The sequence below is a fragment of the Hyperoodon ampullatus genome (genome assembly GCF_949752795.1).
Source record: "Hyperoodon ampullatus genome assembly, chromosome: 5".
Classification (NCBI taxonomy): Eukaryota; Metazoa; Chordata; class Mammalia; order Artiodactyla; family Ziphiidae; genus Hyperoodon; species Hyperoodon ampullatus.
In genome coordinates, this window is record NC_136918.1 from 35340216 (window position 1) to 35359439 (window position 19224).

A 19224-nucleotide genomic window follows, 5' to 3' on the forward strand; every position below is an offset into this window, starting at 1 on the left:
CAAAAATAAATAATAAAATAAGTTTGAATGTACATGATTGTTAGTGTATTGACTGTATTATGTCCAACGGGGACAAAAGCTCCTTCTCTGCCCCTAAACAACAAAACCTACATAATGACCAGCAGTGATTAAACAGAATCACAGGCATCTGGTTTGTTTCACTTTTGTTGATAAGGTCACATGTTTGAAGGGAACACCATTCATCAAGATGCACTTATCATTTTTCATATTCCTAAAACAAGATGGGGTTACATTTGATTTTTTAAAATATATTTAATTATTTATTTATTTCATTGTGCCGGGCCTTAGTTGCTGCAGGTGGGCTCCTTAGTTGCAGCTCGAAGGCTCCTTAGTTGTGGCACGTGGGCTCCTCAGTTGTGGCATGCCAACTTCTTAGTTGCGACATGCATGTGGGATCTAGTTCCCTGACCAGGGATTGAACCCAGGCCCCCTGCATTGGGAGCGTGGAGTCCCATCCATTGCGCCGCCAGGGAAGTCCCTACATTTGATTTTTTAAGCCCATTTAAAATATAACAGGACTAGCTATAGTTTAGATGCTACTGATGTTCATTTTTTTCCCTTGAAGATATGGGACTGTTTTCTCTTGGATAATTTGTTAAAATGTGGAATGTACACTTTAAATATAGATACTAGGAGAAATTACTGTTAGCCTGAATACTGTAGCTAAGTATAAGTATCTTTAGAACCTCCTTCTAAATAAAGAATGTTTCTGAAGAGTTCCAAATCTTTTTCATAGAACTGTGGGTTCTGGTTAACTGTCGGTCCAGACAGTCATTTGTCTATATCTCTGGTGATGAGAAATGATTCCCCCTAACCTTCCAATGAAATAAGTGGACACACAGCTCTCATCCTCTCCTTCTATTCCTGAAACATTAGTCAGGGACACATGCATGTTATTAAAAATTAAGTTCAAAACACTTAAAATAATTCTGTATTAGAAAATTGACTCTATTGTAAGTCTCTTCTTTTTGGAAGTCATATTAAACTTGTTAAACACTCCAATTCTACTGTTAACATTTAGAAAGCAGAAGAATGTTCTACCTAGTTCCAACTGTAGGTTAGTAACTACAACACTGACCCCTGGTTGGCTGTGTGGGTTCAGTAAGGCCTGCTGCTCTTCCTCTGGCAGAATTTGCTCCTGGATTCTGTAGTTCATTCTTTGGCAGCTTTTTAGCTATTACTGTGAATATTCCATTTACATTTATTGATGTTTGAGCTGATGTCTTCGTGAATAACTTGTCATCTGCATAGGACTGTGCTTCCTGGAAGTCTCAGCCCTTTTATTCTAGGTCGGCCTTGTTTCCTGGTAAAGCTATGACTATGTTAGGACTCACTTGCCTGTGAAGTTCTTTAACCCAGTATTTTGCTCTTGCAAAGGACCTCTCATTTGTGATATCATATGCAACTAATGGCTGCCTGTAGTCCTCTCTAGTACATCGGTGCTAGGCTATGACATCATTCTTAACCAGCTGTATCTCATGTCCCTTATTTCACACAGCTTAAAAAAATAGCCCCGGTGGTACTCTCTTGAAATTCATGAAAGTGGTCCTTCACAATACGAAGTACCAGGTTTGATATGCCAACAGCAGGCTCTCCCAGAAGTACTAGTTTGTACCAGCGTACTGTATTTTATTTCCAGTGTTTGGCCTGTTGGGTCTTGTTGCTTCTTGATTAACCATGTTTAAATTTGAAAGAAGCCCCTAATTTCAGTCTCTTAGATCAGTTTCCAGGATGCGAGGTGTCAATTTTTCTCTTTCTGGAACTAAAGGAACCTGAGACCACACACGCAGGGCTGTGGGGCTGAAGCTACCTGGCAGCAGATCCCAGGCATAGCCTGAAGGACAACAGAGAAGCTGAAGCTGTGGCTTTGGTGGAGGCGGTGTCTCCTCCTCCTATTGATTTCCAATTTAATTCCATGTGGTTAGAGGCCATATTCTGCATGATTTCAGTTCTTTTAAACTTCTAGACTTATTGCCCAGCGTATAGTTTTTCTTATGCACTGAGTATGATCTGTAATTGTTAATTAGATCAACTAAATTGAAGGTTGTTCATGCCTTCTGTATCCTTATTGATTTTCTCTCTACTTGTTCTATCCATTACGGAGAGAAGGGCATCAAAATCTTTTTCCCTAATTGTGGATTTGTCTGTTTATCCTTGTAGTTCAACCAGTTTTTGCTAAGAAGTAAAATACATGAATACTTTGAAGCTCTGTTTTTAGGTGCATAAAGTACATTTAGGATTGTTATATTTTCTTGGTGATTGACCCTTTTATTTTTGTGTAATGTCCTTCTTTATCCCTGACAATATTCCTTGTCCTGAAGTCCACTTTTTAAGTATTAATATAGCCACTCCATATTTATTGCTATTAACATTTGCATACATTTTCCCATCCTTCTACTTTTATCTCTGTGTTTATATTTAACGTTTCTTGTAGACAGCATATAGTTAAGTGTTGCTATTTTATCCAGTCTGTCAATCTCTACATTCTAATTGGAGTGATTAGACTATTTACTTTTAATGTAAATATAGATTTGGTTGGTTTGGTTTAAATCTATCCATCTTGCTACTTTTTTTCTGTGTTTTTTTCTATTTGTCCCATCTAATCTTTTTTCTTTTTTCTGCCTTATTTTGGATAAATGGAATATTTTTTAATCATTCCATTTAATCTCCATTTTTGGCTTATTAACTATACCTCTCTCTTTTTAAAAAATTGTTGCTTTAGGGTTTACAATTTTAACTTATCATAGTCTACCTTCAAATAATATTATTGTATACCATGAATAAGTATGAATCTTATATCAGAATAGTTCACTTCTTTCTCCTCCCCTTTATGCTATTCTTGCCATACGTTTATTAACTTTACATGTTTTGCTTATGTTATAAACACTACCATATATTGTTCTTACTTTTGCTCTGAACAGCCAGTCACATATTTTTTACATTATTATTTATTTTCATTGTGGTAAAATGTCCGTAACATAAAATTTGCCATCTTAACCGTTTTTAATTGTACACTTCAGTGACATTAAGGACATTCACATTGTTGTGTTACCATCACTACTGTCCATCCATAAATCTCTTCATGTTGCAAAACTGAAACTCTGTGCCTCTTAACAATAACTCACCGTTCTTCCCTTCCCCTTGCCCCAGGCAACCACCATTCTATTTCTATCTCTGTGGGAATCTCTGCTGAGCCCTTTGGTCTCTACGCTTTGGTTGGTTGGTTGGAATGCAGTGTCTCCCCACCCTCTGCGAAATTTCAGAATTTCTCATCTTTCACTTCCCTTGTAATTCTTTGTCTAGTTTTGTGGAGTTACATCTAACTCACGCTTATTTTAGTATTCAACAAAAACTCAAGGGGACTCCATTTCAGACTTCTAGAACTCTTTCTACGAAGTTCCTTCCTTTCTGGAACATAGCACTGTGACTTCTAGCTACTTAAGCCTCCCTTATCTTCTGTCTCTGTTTTCTCACTTAAGCAAAACCACCATGCTTTGGATCTTCTTCCCTGCACTTGGTCCAGAATGGGCCTCCAGACAGAATGCCAGGACAATTATCCATTTAGGTTTATAATCTATTTCAAATTAATATTTGTAGTATGGTATGAGGTAGAGGTCAAGATTCAGTTTTTTCTATATAGATACACAGTTGTTTCAGTACCATTTGCTGAAAAGACAATCTTATCCCCATCAAATTATATTGGCACCTTTATTTAAAAAAGTGTGTGTCTGTTTCTGGACTCCATCCCTTTCCATTGATCTTTGTCTGTTTTCACACTATGACTATATTATGGCTTATGACATGAATTTATGAAAGATCTAATGAGTGGTTCTGATGTGATATAAATATTTCATTTGACTTGATATTATCTTGTTTTGAAAAACTAATTTGAAATATAGTATTTCTACTAACTTAAATATAACGTTATACTAACTCATTTAAAAAATGAATTAAGATATTTACTTTAAACATACTTGTCTTACAGAGACCTGTTAATAAAAGTGAAATTTGGAGAGAGCATTGAGGACTTACAGACCTGCCGACTCTTAATTAAACAGTATATCCCGACAGGACTTTTTGTGGATCCGTATGAGTTGGCTTCATTACGAGAGAGAAACATAACAGAGGTACAAGTGTTAGAGGGTATTTTTTGAGAGAGAAATTATTGTAGGGATGCTATAATTTGGATTAAGGCAAAATAGGTAAGACAAAATTGTGGTACTTTTGTATTGATTTTTTAAAAGTGTATAAAGTAACCTTTTAAAGATAGGACGGGAGTATTCTTTAAAAAGTGAGTGATACCTGTCATACTTGTCAGTAATAAGCCAACTAAACTGATGTTGTTAAAGCTTCTGTTTGAGAAGATTAATGGTTAATAAATACTGCTTCGACAACAACTTTGTTAAATTGACATATACCCCAACACCTGTTAATAATTTGGGTATGGGAGGAAACGAAACAAATATTTATTGGATATCTGTATGACAGATATCTTCTTTTTTTCTTTTTAAAGGAAGCAAGGTAAAATTAAGCATTATAAGAAAGATTATGTCCCACACCCTTTACATAGATTAATCTTATAACAACCTTGGAAAGATTGCATTCTATAGTTAAGGAAACAGGCACAGAGAGGCCAAATAACTTATCCAGGATCACATAGGCAAATGGAAAAGCCAAGAAATGAATCCAGGATTGTCTGATTGCAAAGTTGTCATTCTTTTGGGAAATAAATCTTACTCCTTAGTTAAGGGTTTCGCTAACTTTGATAAGAATCACCCGTGCAGGTTATTGTCTGCTCTGGGAAAGTTTAATTCAGCAGTTCATAGTGGAGCCCCAAATCTGTTAATGACTCAAGTGATTCCTATTAAGAATTTTTGGGGAACACTGTCTTAATTCATAGGATTATAATCTGTATATGAATTTTTAAAAGGCAAAATGGATATGCTTAGAGTCATTTATGATGGCAGTTTATTTCTAATTGTGGTTTAGGCCAATTTCTTCACCTGTTTTATTAAGTTTGTTTTTGAGTAGGTAATTACATTCTCATGATTCAAAATTCAGGGGGTGTAAAAATGTATACATGTTGAGCTTCCACCTATTTTTTAACCCCCAGTCACCATTTCTTCCTGTGTTCTGGAAATACTGTGTTTTTGGATCATAAGTTTCACTCAGTCAAAATGTGTTAGGACTTCTGCCTTGGCCAAGTTGGAGAACAGGGACCAGATTTACTTTCCCACTTGAAACAACCAAGAAATAGACAAAATATATGAAATAATGGAAAAAAATAATTGAATATCAGGCAGTGAAGGCAGTGATATCTTAGAGATGCGAAATAAATAAGGTTAGCCCTTCAGTTGTCCTAGCTTTTTGCGTGAGAGTTTTCAGGCTGTAGTACAGGGAGGGTGAACCCAAGCAGAGCCTGGTAGACTTCTTGAGTTGAGGAGATAAAGGTAAGATTTGGGAAAGACCAAAGTCACTGGAATTCACTAGACAGTGTACCAGAGAGGAGAGAACTGCAAAGAGACAAACTGCAGAGATCCATAGAGGTTCCCCTCAAGTACGTAGTTGAGTATTAATTAATGCATGCATGTGAGGAAACTGCTTGATGCTGGGAAAAGAACCATATGAAAAAATTAGAGGTAACAGTGTCTCACACTGGCTCAGTTGTAGTGCCTGTTCCCACCAACCAGACGAGGAAAATCCTCATAATTCACTGGGCATTGGATAGATTAAACAGAAGAACTTTTACTCAGTAGTGGGGAATACTAAGCCCTAGACTGCACATTGCTTCAGTCCTGCTTAACAAATTTCAAAACCAAGACCTTCCAAAAATCAAACTGTTGCAAGTAAATTTACTGCATTCCAAACAAAGCTCAAGAATATTTATAGGAATGCAGAAATATCTAGCACCCAAAAAGATCAAAATGTCTTGACTCTAATAAAAAGTTTGCAAGGATGCAAGGATGTGGGAAAATATGACCTGTAATGAGGAGATCAATGAATCAGTCAAAACTGATGCAGAACTGACCCAGATATTAGAATTAACAGACAGGCCAAGAAAATAGTAATTATAACTGTGTTCCATATGTTCAAAAAGGTAAGTAGAGAAATGGAAGATATATGAAAGGACAGTTGACCTTTTAAAGATTAAGACTACAAAGTGTGAGATGGAAAATATTCTGGATGAAATTAATGGCAGATCAATGCAGAAGAAAAGATTAATGAACTTGAAATCATAGCAATAGAAACTACCAAAAATATAAAAGAGATAAAAAAAGAAATGTAAAAAGTGAGTAGAGCATTAGTGAGTTGTGGGACAAGTTCAAGTGGCCCCCACAGTAAGTGTAACTGGGCTGCTTCCAACAAACGTCTGCACCCCTGCATTCATTGCAGCACTGTTTACAATAGCCAGGGTATGGAAACAACCTAGGCGTCCATCAGTGGATGATCAGACAAAGAAATGTGAGAGAGAGAGATAGATATGAAAATGAGAGCTGTATATAAATGTGTATATACATGTGTGTATATGTGTATATATGTATGTGTGTATACACATAAATATGTATACACACATGGACACACAGTGGAATAAAGCACAGCCATAAAAAAGAAATCCTGCCATTTGCAACAAAACACATGAACTGTGAGGACATTATGCTAGGTAAAATAAGTCAGAGAAAGACAAATATTGTATGATCTCACTTATATATGGAATCTAAGAAAAACTGAACTCAGAAACAGAGAGTAGATTGTTGGTTGCCAGGGGTGAGAATGTGGGAAAAATGGGTGAATGTAGTCAAAGAGTACAAAATTCCAGTTATAAGATGAGTAAGTTCTGAAAATCTAATGTACAGCATGGTAACTATAGTTAACAATACTGTATTGTATACTTGAAACTTGCTAAGAGAGTATACTTTAAAAGTGCTCACCTCACATATACACACACATAAAGGTAATTATGTGAGGTGATGGATGTGTTAACTAATCTTATTATGGTAATCATTTTGTAATATATACATATATCAGATCTTCATGTACACCTTAAACCTACACAATGTTGTATGTCAATTATATCTCAATAAAGCTAGGGGGAGGTGTAACGGGAGTCCACAATGAGAGAGGAAAGAGATGGAGATGGAAAAAATATTTGGAGAAATAATGGCTGAGGGACTTCCCTGGTGGTCCAGTGGTTAAGAATCCTCCTTCCAATGCAGGGGATGTGGGTTCAATCCCTGATTCGGGAACTAAGATCCCACATGCCACGGGACAACTAAGCCTGTGCACCATAACTGGTGAGCCCACATGCCTCAACTAGAGAGCCCGTGTGCCACAAACTATAGAGCCCACGCGCCACAAACTATAGAGCCCACGCTCTCTAGAGCCTGCGTGCCACAACTAAAGAGCCCATGCAGTCTGGAACCCATGCGCCGCAACTAGAGAGAAGCCTGTGCGCTGCAATGAAGAGCCTGCGTGCCATAACGAAAGATCCTACATGCCACAGAGAAGATCTGGTGTGTCGCAACTAAGACCCAACGCAGCCAGAAAGAAAGAAATAATGGCTGAGAAATTTTCAAATTTGATGAAAACTATAAACCCACATATCTACGATGCTCAAGTACAAGAAATATGAAGGAAACTACACCAAGGTACATGATAATCAAATTTTTAAAACATTGTTTAAAACAATGATAATGAGAAAATCTTAAAAGCATCAAGTTGAAAAAACCACATGTAAAATACAGAGGACCAAAGATAAGAATAACAGCAGATTTCTTGTCAAAAATAATGCAAACAAGAAAATGGAGTAGCATCATCTTTAAAGTATTGAAAGAAAAAACCTGTGAATTTAGAATTCTGTAGCCAGTGAAAATACCTTTCAAGGTGAAGGTGAAATAAAGACTTTTTCAGACGTACAGGCTGAAAGAATTCATTACCATCAGACCTCCAATACAAGAAATGTTAGAAGAGGTCCTTCAGGCAGAAGGAAAATGATACCAAATGAAATCTATATGTACACCAAGGAAAGACTAGCACTTAAAATATAACTATGTGGGTAAATATGACTTTTTTCTCTTATTATTTAAATTTTTCCAAGATAATCGACAAAAAATAATAACAATGTAGTATAGCCATTCTTAACCATGTCTAAGAATAAAATGTATGATAGCACTATCACAAAAGTTGGGAAGTGAAAAATGAAATACACTTTTGTAAGGTTGTTATACTAAATGTAAGGTAGTTTAATATCACTTGAAGGTAGACTCTGCCACATTAAAGATGTTTACTATAAACCCTAAAGTAACCACAAAAATGACAAAATAAAGAGTTGTAGTTAATATGCCAGCAAAGCGCATTAAATGGAACTATAAAAAACATTCAGTCACTCGGAAAGAAGGCAGAGAAAGAAGATAAAGGGAACAAAAAATAGACGTAAGATATAGAGAACAAGATGAATTAAACTTAACCATATCAATAAGCATATTAAGTGTAAATGTCTAAATATCTCCATTGAAAGTCAGAGATTTTCAGATTGGATAAGAAAGCAAGACCCAACTGTATGTTGCATACAAGAAATGAACTTTAAATTTTAAAACAAAAGATAGAACATGCTCACAGTGATCAAAAGAAAGCTGAAGTGGCTATATTAATATTAGGCAAAGGGATTTCAGAGCCAAGACTATCACCAGTGCTAAGGAGGGACATTTTGATAAAGGGATCAACTAATCAGAAGGAAATAATAATCCTAAACATTTATGCCACTAATAACAGAGACTCAAAATGCACAAAGAAAAACTGGTAGAACTGTAAGGTGAAATAGATGAATCCACAGTTATAGTTGGAGATTTCGGTACCCTTCTCTCAATAGTTGACATAATAAGTAGACGGAAAGTTGATAAGGATATGGATGATTTGAACAAAACTATCAACCAACTTGACCTAATTAGCATTCATGGAACATTCCACCTGACAACAATAGAATACATGTTCTTTTTTAGGTGTACATGGAATATTTACCAAGATAGATCACTCTAGGCCATAAAACAAGCCTCAATAAATTTAGAAGAATTCAAGATGTGCCAAGAACATTCTCTGACTACAAAGGAATTAAATTATAAATAAAGAACAGAAAGATCTCTAGAAAACCCTCAAACATTTGGGAACTAATTAGCATACTTCTAAGTAATCCATGGTCAAAGGAGAAATCAAAAGGGAAATAAAGAATTTTGAACTGAATGGAAATGAAAATACAAAATATCAGAACTGGTGGGGTACTGCTAAAGCTGTGTTTAGAGGGAAATTTGTAGCACTAAAATGCCTATTTTAGAAAAAGAGAGGTCTCAGTCAGTGTTTTCAGATAAGCCTCCTTAATCTATGAAAAGAAGAGCACATGAAACCAAAGTAGAAGAATGTAAATAGTGAAGATCATAGCAGAAATTAATGAACTAGAAAACAGAAACACAATAGGGAAAGCCAGTGAAACCAAAAACTTGTTCTTTAAGAGGGATAAAAGTGATAGACCCGTAGCCAGACTGATTATAAAAAAAAAAAGTACTGTTAGAATTAACATCCCTGTGTCAGAAAAGTATTGTACATTTCATTTTTATAAAGTTTTACATTTTTAGATTGTACAAGTTATTCAAAGATACCAATTACTGTGTCTTAATTGGGGAATGTTTTGGGTTGTTTTGAAAGAGCTCTAGCCTATGAGAGAAAGGTCTGTTGAATGTTACAGATATGGTACAAAAGTTTTATAGCTTAATTCATTTAACTTTGCTCTGGTGGTTTATGACACGTGTAGTTGAGTGTTGTCATGAAAAAGTATAGGTCCATGTCTGTTAACCAGTGCATGTTGCTCTAGGATTAATTTTTGATACATAATTTCAATTTCTTGATAACATTCTATTGCTGTTGTTTTATCATGGTGAAAGTGGAGCAGTTAATTCTGACTTTTGTGGATCAGCGTAGAGTCACTGGAATTTTTGGGGTTGCACTGATGGTTTGGCACGTGTTTGGGAGATTTACCAGCATCCAGCTATTGTCTAGATCACTTTTGATTGTCAGGTTATGATTTTCAAAAATATTTCTCTATTATTTTGAATCTAAAGTGATACACATACTTGTAACTCTCTTGAGATTTTGATCGCCTGTCAGTTGGTATACCTACTTGTACATTTCCCCCTATTCCCTATTGTAGCTAGGTGTCAAGAAATTCATAGCCTAAACTCCTGAGTCAGCTCCAGGACCTCAGACTGTTGTTTGTAGACTAGCTTCTGCTGGTTCTTATTTGATCTTGGTTTAAAATGGATTTGGGTCTCTGTTGAGGTTCATTAAAAAGAAATTATCCCCATTTAAAATTTTGAGACATAATTCACATGACATAAAATTCACCCTTTGGAAATGTGTAATTTAGTAGTTTTTAGTATATTCATAAAGTTGTGCAATCACCACCACTATCTAATTCCAGATATTTTCATTACTTGCAAAAGAAAACCCCTATAAGGCTGATTTTTGAGATTCGGATACCCAGAATAAAATTTTTTGAACCATCACCAAATAATCCTTTGACCAACAAGGCCCTACCTGAAGTCCAGAATGCCGTGTAGCAATTTGCCTCATTTTCATTATATCCCAGCTTAAATTCATATTAAAAATATTCTCAATTTTTGGCAAGTGACCATATTTTTATTTCTATGGAAAAATAAGCAATAAACAAACAAAAATAAACAAAACAGCTCAATAATTAGAGAAGCTGAAGATCATAGTACCATCATAAATTCTAAATAGCACAATCAGGAGTATACTTTATGTTAGTTCTACTTATTACACTTAATTTTCAACTAGATAAACATGGGCTATTTTATATTATTTAATCTAATTGAATAGGAGAGTCAGTTTGACCTGGCTTTGAATCTTGTCTCCTTTACTTACTAGCTACAGTATATTGTTTATCCACCCTGATACTTTGTTTGCTCATTTATATAATGGGGCTAAGAGTTCCTACCTGATAGGGTTCTTGTGAAAATTAAAGGAGATAACATATATAAACCACTTAGTGAAATACCTAAGTACTCAAAGAAAGTTATCTTTATTATCTTGTCATCTGTGTTGACAAGATAGAAAATTTGGGCTTATGTGTTATTTTGATTTGTAACTAGTTGTACCCAAAGAGAGTTCATTAATAAATTTCTAGCAGGAGGTCTCTAGTAAAATTCCTAGGGGTTTGCTCTTGTGATCCTCCTGGTCAACATTTTTATCCTTAGATAAAAATACAGAAGACACAGTTATCAAGTTCATAAATGTTACATAAATGCTGGTTGACAGATTGGGATTTCAATTAAATCTCAACAGCCTAGAAAAAAATGGACTGTAGCCAGAAAGATAAATTTAATAGAGAGAGATATAAATCCCTGCATTTAATTAGTAAAACATCAATTACTCGAAAAAATAGGATGGGAGTTATTTAAAGTTTTGCGCAAAAAGTTCAAATGAAAAATACAGGGATGAATAGGCAGAGCCCAGGGTCAGTGAAACCATTCTGTATGATACTGTCACGATGGACACGTGTCATTGTACATTCGTGAAAAATCCAGAAAATATACAATGTGAAGAGTGAACCCTAACTTAAACTATGAACTTTAGTTAATAATAATGTTCATCAGTTGTAACAAATGTACCAAACTGTTGTTAATAATAGAAAAAACTCTGAATGTGTGTGGGAGCTGTGGGGAGTATGTGGGAATGCTGTTATTTTCTGCTCAGTTTTTCTGTAAACCTAAAACTGCTCTAAAAAATGAAATCTATTAATTAAAAAAAATAATATAGAGAGAGATAGTATATAGATATGTGTCACACTGAAATGAGGCTGCTAAAAAGTAATGCAATTTTTACACCTAGAAACTGAAAAAAAAAAAAGCTAATGCAATTTTTGCTAAAGAAGGTAGTGTTGCTACTATTTTCTCTGAGTATTTTGAAAGGCAACTGATAGGATGAATGGTTTAGAAACCATGTCATGAGAAACCAAGAAAACTGCATGTTTCTTTGGGGAGGAGAAAACTTAGTGGAGGCAGTGTGGTTGCCTTCTGATGTATAAGGGACCCTTAGTAAAACAGAGGACATATTTATTGCAGATATTATAAGCATCGACAATTGGTGAATTATTATGGGTCAGAGCATCAAGTTTCTACTAATAAAAAAGGAATAATTTTAACAGTACATAAAGTGAGATGACTCAAAGTAATGAACTCCCTTCCAGTCACTGAAAGCATTAAAATAGTGGCTGGATACTTGATAAATACTCTCATTGGAACAGTGGTTTAACTTGATTACCTCTAGGTTCCTTTACCAATACGTTCTGTTACTCCTGTGATGAACAGAGAAGAAACAACATGTGAAAATATAGCACTTGGTATCACTGTCAAATAGAAGAATTAGAATGCTCACTGTGGTGGGTAGAAGTTAATGCTGTTTTTTTCTCTTTCCATAAAGAATCTAGAGAAAACTTGCATGTGTGTATGCATACACACACACACACGAACACAGATTATGTATATAATGTTGATATACATGTGTATGTGTATGCATATGTATATATGTGTGGTTTCATACATAAATATGTATGTATGTGTATATGGATACGTTTGTAAGTTAGGGCTAATTTCTGCCACATGTGCAGTTTTACTTTTGGTGTAGAATACTTATTTTAAAATGTTTTTTACCGTATTATTTTTTAAAAGAATCATTTACCATTTTTTCCATTAACTTTTTATGCCCAGTATGGAAAGAATGCTGACCTTTGCTTAGACTTCCTGACTGCAGTCCTCTATCTTACTCACTACCATCTTACTTCTGTGAAGAACAGGAAATTAGCAGAATGACACCAATCATTTTAACCCAATACTGGGTTAACTGTTTTTGTCATAGTTTTCATACTTATTGAATAATGCTATATTTATTCATGAAATTTCTTTTCTTGGTACCTGTGTAGTTACCTAAACAAAGGTTGATAAGGAAATTACATAGAAATTTTTATTATGGGGAAATTTCACACCCCAGAGTATAATTTCCTCAGTTTACTTTTAGTAAATGTCTATTAAACACACATCACATCTTGTGTTTTCTACTTAAAATTGAGGATGGAAGGGGAGTGGAAATTGTTTATAAGGGGGGTGTTTTGACATTTTTGCTCATCTATATAACAATCTTCTGGTTTTATTTTTTTTAATCTTCCTCATTCATTTCTTCTGGACTAATATTTGTTTTCTTTTTGACAGGCAGTGATGGTTTCAGAAAATTTTAATATAGAGGCTCCCAACTATTTGTCCAGGGAGTCTGAAGTTCTCATTTATGCCAGACAGGATTCACAGTGCATTGATTGTTTCCAAGCTTTTTTGCCTGTGCATTATCGCTATCATCGGCCACATAGTAAAGATGGAGAAACCTTTATTGTGCTCAATAACCCAGATTTATTGATGTATTGTGACCAAGGTAAGGATTGCAAGTCTTTTTGGAGAGTTGAAGATAAAATTAAAGGTATAATGGTAAGTCTGAAGTCAAGGACGGTGATAACAAAATCATGTTTCTTTTTTCTTTCTTTTAAACTTTTTGATTGTAAAATAAAGCACAGATATAGAAAAACTTCACAAATATATAGTTTAGTGACTTCTTAGAAGGCAGATACCCAGGTAACTACCACCCAGGTCAAGAAACAGAACTTTGCCAGCTGCCTGAGCAGCAGCTCCACGTGTCCTGTCCCAATCTCCTTTCCTGTAAGAGTAACACACTCTCCTGACTTTTAATCACTTCCTTATGTTTCTTTATACTTTTATCACTCAAGTGGGCGTTCTTAGACACTGTAGCTTAGTCTTGCCATTTAAAAAAAATGTTATTTCCATTAAGTCTCTTAATTTACAGATTTCCCCTCTCTCTCCTTTAAAAAAAAATTTATCTGTTGAAGAACCGGGGTCATTTGAGACCCTATCATTGTTGGGGTTTGGGTGACTATACTCATTAGTTCATCTGACTTCTTTATTACTTGGAAATTGGCAGCTGGCTCGAGAGGTGTGATCAGATTCAGGTTTGATTCTTTTGGCCAGACTATAGGTGGTGATGTGCTCTTTTATGAGTGGGCATATGATGTCTGGTTGTTTCTTTTTTCAGCCATTGATCCTTATTACTCCTTTGCTGCTTTCTGTTTCTTCATACTGATACTGCAGGATTTGTAGCTGTTAGTGCTTTGTGTCCACTCACGTGTATTTTGGTGTTTAAGGGGGATACTTTATCACCTAGTTTTATTGTAAAAGTTGTCTATGAGTTATTGGTTTTGTGTGTGATTGTTCTTTCTGCTTTTATGTGTGGATTTTTTTTTTTTTTGGCTGCGTTGGGTCTTTGTTCCTGCATGTGGGCTTTCTCTAGTTGTGGCGAGCGGAGGCTACTCTTCGTTGCAGTGCACGGGCTTCTCACTGCAGTGGCTTCTCTTTGTTGCAGAGCACAGGCTCTAGGCACGAGGGCTTCAGTAGTTGTGGCTCATGGGCTCTAGAGCTCAGGCTCAGTAGTTGTGGCGCATGGACTTAGTTGCTCCACGGCATGTGGGATCTTCCTGGGCCAGGGCTCAAACCCGTGTCCTCTGCATTGGCAGGTGGATTCTTAATCACTGCACCACCAGGGAAGTCCCTATGTGTAGATTTGAGTAAATTAAAAAACTATGCTCTCATCATTTTCAGTCTTCCTACAATCAAGACTTTAAGAAGCCCCTTTCAGATTTTGGTTCTTTGTGTCTCCAAACAGAAGTCAGTAGCACTGTTACTAAAGATTGGCAGATAGAAAGTTTTTAATCATACATTTGCTGTCATCATATATTTCATGATGAGAAAACTTAAAAAGTATTCAACTGTGTTAGCTTTGTTTATCCAACATAGTTTTCTGTTTCTTTTCGTGGTACCTTTTACCTACCCTAAATAAACTTTGGAAAAGTGCCCCCTCCCAAGAGAGCACCTGGGGTTCTGGAATTGTTCGTTTTTTTGGTCTGAGAGTTCTTTACATGAGTGTGTTTTCTCTACGGAAATTTATCAAGTTGTAGGTTTAGGATCTGTTCATTTTTCTGAGATATGTTATACTTCAAAAAAAGTTTAAGTTAAAAAAAAATGGCCCCTGGTGTAGTGTGATTTGTTAAGAAGTCATGCTCAACTTCTATACAGTCTTTGTAATTTTATAATTTCTTAGCCATCCACTTAGAACAGGCTATTAAAATAGAACAGCACATGATAGTTGGGTCCAAATCATGTACATTGTGTATTAAAATATTTGAATACTCATATCCCAACATGAAAGACCGGCCTAGCCTCTAGTCCAGATCAGTTTTCTGATATGGTGTTCTACCACTTTTTCTCAGAGTTTCCAATTTTGAAATGCTGGGCTCAGTCGGAAGTGACAGCTCCTTGTGCTTTGAACAGTAAGGATAACTGCCAATGGAACAATATGAAATATAAATCAGTAAGTTAATATTTTATGTTGTTTTAGGTCATGTGGCCTCATATAAAACTCTTTCTATAATGTTTCTGCCACGTTTAAGGGATTAGCATTTTATATTCTATCATAGAAAGCTGTTTTTTGTTTGTTTTTAATGTTGTTTCTTTGTTACTAATAGCAACAATCATAGAATCATTATATTTGGGGGGTGGGGATTTAGAGTTAGTTCCAATGCCTCATTGATCCAGAGCTTAAGTATAGCTGATGTGCTTTTTAAAAGTGTGGAATGGTAAAGAAAAACAGTGGTGTGTCCATCTGATTTTAATCAATAAAACTTCACTTTATTTAGAACTTTTTATTAATTTTTGAGCAACAAAATGAATTAGTTGACTTTATTATATTAGACAGAACAAGTGAAAAAGGAAAGTAAAACTCTAAAGTTGTATCATTTCAACTGTGGTTAAGTTTCTAGACAGTTATATTGTTATTATAAATCTAAATCTAGGCTGTTTCAGGCCATTTTTAGCATTTTAACCTCCCAACTTGTTTTCAGTTATTAAATTAGGTAAGTATTAGTACTTCATTAACACTGGCTTTGTCTAAGGAGTCTATAGTTTTCTACTTACCCTCTTGAGCTAACAGTCTACTTTCCTCTCTTCAGAGTGGTAAGTCTTTGTACAACATATCTCTTTTCTTTCCCTCTTTTTTTATGTTGTTTTGTTACTCTTTTAAGAGCTGCCTTTTAACTGATGCTTGTAGTATTTGAATTTCTCTTTGTTCCTAATTCTCTTTAAGGCCTGTTTTCTTTGGTTGAATGCCACAATCTGTGTCATTATTTTTACAATTTATTTTTACAAGGAGTCAAATGAGTTTGCAACAAAAGTAAAAAAAATTAAAAAATTTAAACTAGCAGACAACGTAACTGTCAATCAGATAAACATAAAGCAGATTTGTTCATATGTGTGGATATTTAGATTTGAAGTGTTTTCCTTGTAGTTGCTTAGAAGTATGTCTACCAGCTAACTCAGAAAACCACTACTGACAGTGAAGCCCTACTGCAAAGCCTACTATTTTGTATTGGAGAACCTTCTTTGAACAGACAGTTGGAAAGATGTATGATTGTGCTAATATCTTATGCAACATAAATTTGCTTTTGAGATTTCTATTGCTGTAGAGTACCTGACTTTTTTTCAAACTCTAAAATACATCTGGAGAATTGCATTTGATTTTCTTATGTGAATGAAGAGTGTGATTAGTATTTATACTATTTATGATGTATTGGTTTAAAAAAATGGGTGGTGTGCATTGCTACACAATAAATAATCACTCTATTAAAACATTTTGAATTCAGTTCTCTTTAAGACCATGTAACTTGAAATAGGAGGTCGTAATTAAGTACTTTGATTTTTTTCTTTGTTACATTTCTTGTTTATATATACCAGAAAAATAGGTGACCATTACTAAGATGGTGATCTGTATTAAGGCTTGTTTTAAAATGCCATTATTTGAAAGATAATTTTAGATGGCACTTTGTTACAGATTGTGTTGGTCACTTTTTTTTTGCGTGTGAAAGTGTAGTCCATGCATTTATAAAAAGAAACCAAAAATAAAAGAATTCCCAAGTTACCTAAATTTTAATGTTTTTAAAAACCTATTTTTAAACCATAAAATTTCCCAAAGTTTCTAATTGAAACCCTTTATCTTCAAAACCAAATAGAAAATAGAAACTAAGTTGAACATAGGAGAACTTTTGTATTGCTAGTCAGTATTGCAACTACTTGGATGTTTTAAAAACAGTAAGGGACACATTCAATTGTGTAATTTGTGAATAACAAACTTTAAAAAAAAATTTGGGGCTGCATTGGGTCTTCGTTGCTGCACGTGGGCTTTCTCTAGTTGCGGCGAGCGGGAACTACTCTTCGTTGCGGTGCACAGGCTTCTCATTGCAGTGTCTTCTCTTGTTGCGGAGCAAGGCTCTAGACGTGCGGGCTTCAGTAGTTGCAGCATGTGGGCTCGGTAGTTGCAGCACGTAGGCCCTAGACACGTGGACTTCAGTAGTTGCGGCGCATGGGTTCAGTAGTCGTGGTGTGCGGGCTCTAGAGTGCAGGCTCAGTAGTTGTGGCACACGGGCTTAGTTGCTCCGTGGCACATGGGATCTTCCCGGACCAGGGATAGAACCCGTGTCCCCTGCATTGGCAGGCGGATTCTTAATCACTGAGCCACCAGGGAAGTCCTAACAAACTTTTAAAAGCTATTTGAGGAGAGAAACAGCAAAACAGAAATGAATGGATCCTTTAGTTTTATTGTTGTTTTAATGTTTTTCCTTTAGGGCTTCAACTTCTAGATTATTCTGTATTCTAATATGAAACATAGTAAGAGGAAGTAAATGTTTATATAGATTACAGAGGTGACATTAGGATATAGCCAGTGTTTTTTAACAATATACTCAACTCTATGTAAAAAGCAGAAAAAGTCAAAGCTAATGAGAATTTAAGAATTATTGTGGGAATTGAGTCTGATTCTGTTAAATTAATTGAAATGTTGAATTTAAAAGAATCATTCAAATAATAATGTTATATGTAGTATAGCAATGGTTGAAAGATATTTAAAAGAAAAAAGAAAAAGTTAAAATTAAAAATCAAAGAAGTAGTGGATTCACCTTAGGACATTGATCTTAAATGTCTTTAACTTCTCTATCCATCTCTCTCCCTAGGTATATAAGAATGTGAATCTACAGGTTCCAGTGGGACTGACCATACATACCTCTTTAGTATGTTCTGTGACTCTGTTTATTACCGTCTTGTGTTCTACTTTAATCCTTGTGGCTGTTTTCAAATATGGCCATTTTTCCCTATGAGTTTTATGTAGTTAAATGCTTTCCATAAACCTAAATAAGACCTATTCATTTGTGACTAGAAGTGTTCTAGAATTATGTCATTACTTTTGTCTTTCGTCTTCATTTATGGCTAATATTATGTTTACTAGAGGAAATTCTGGATGATTCTTAGCTAATTTCAAAATTCAGTGCTCTGTTGTGTCGACCTCTCATAATCCTCAAGCATCAAGTGCCAATAGAGGAAACTTAATTCTGTTAAATTAATATTTATCTTGTGAGAAGTGACTTTATCTTCATTTGTGTTATAAATGAGTACTTTATGTATTAGAGACAAATTATCGCTAAAAATTGAGAAAATTGTTATGAATAAGATTAATTTGGATGAATCAGAGTTTATTTGAATATTAATTTTATGAGAATATTAATTTATCTAGTGTTTCAAAGAAAATCATTAAAGTAGGACAGCTAAGAAATTATTAATATCAAAATTGATTTTTCCTTAAAGCATTTCCATTCTCCTTTTCTATTTTATAATACTGCTTTTGAATATATGAATTGGCAAAGGGCTTGATGAAATTAAGATTAAAGAGTATATTTTATTAAGTTGTACAGTTACAAAACTTTTTTGAATCTTCAGGTGATTTTTTAAAAAACAAAAGGTCTTGATTTACTGCTTTTCTTTGTAAAAATTAGAAAATAAAGTAAATGCCATAAGCTAATTTAAAAATAAAAGGGCAAGCATGTTCCAAAACAGAAGCCAAAAAACTGGGGTATGTTGGCATTGTTTGTTTTCTATGGCATAATGGGATATGATGTACTTTATATATGCTATCACTGGTTAATTTCCTAAAACATTCTGGTGTTTTTCTGGAATAAATCTTTTATAATTTGCCACGTATAGC

General features: G+C 34.9%; 1 protein-coding gene and 1 pseudogene across 2 annotated transcripts in view; one reads left to right on the forward strand and one right to left on the reverse strand.

Moving 5' to 3' along the window:
- Positions 1-18343, forward strand: part of PIGX (phosphatidylinositol glycan anchor biosynthesis class X) — a gene marked incomplete at both ends in the record, with an annotated part of 31280 nt that extends 12937 nt beyond the window's left edge. Inside the window, 5 exons of the mRNA XM_079705207.1 lie at positions 4007-4148; positions 13293-13506; positions 14068-14121; positions 15410-15510; positions 18200-18343. Of these exons, the coding sequence (XP_079561333.1) occupies positions 4007-4148; positions 13293-13506; positions 14068-14121; positions 15410-15510; positions 18200-18343 (655 nt within the window). The remainder of the gene's footprint in view (positions 1-4006; positions 4149-13292; positions 13507-14067; positions 14122-15409; positions 15511-18199) is intronic.
- Positions 1080-1700, reverse strand: LOC307053149 (ras-related protein Rab-5A-like; annotated as a pseudogene). The gene has a single exon. The product of its transcript is annotated as a ras-related protein Rab-5A-like (transcript).
- Positions 18344-19224: the final 881 nt, after the last annotated feature.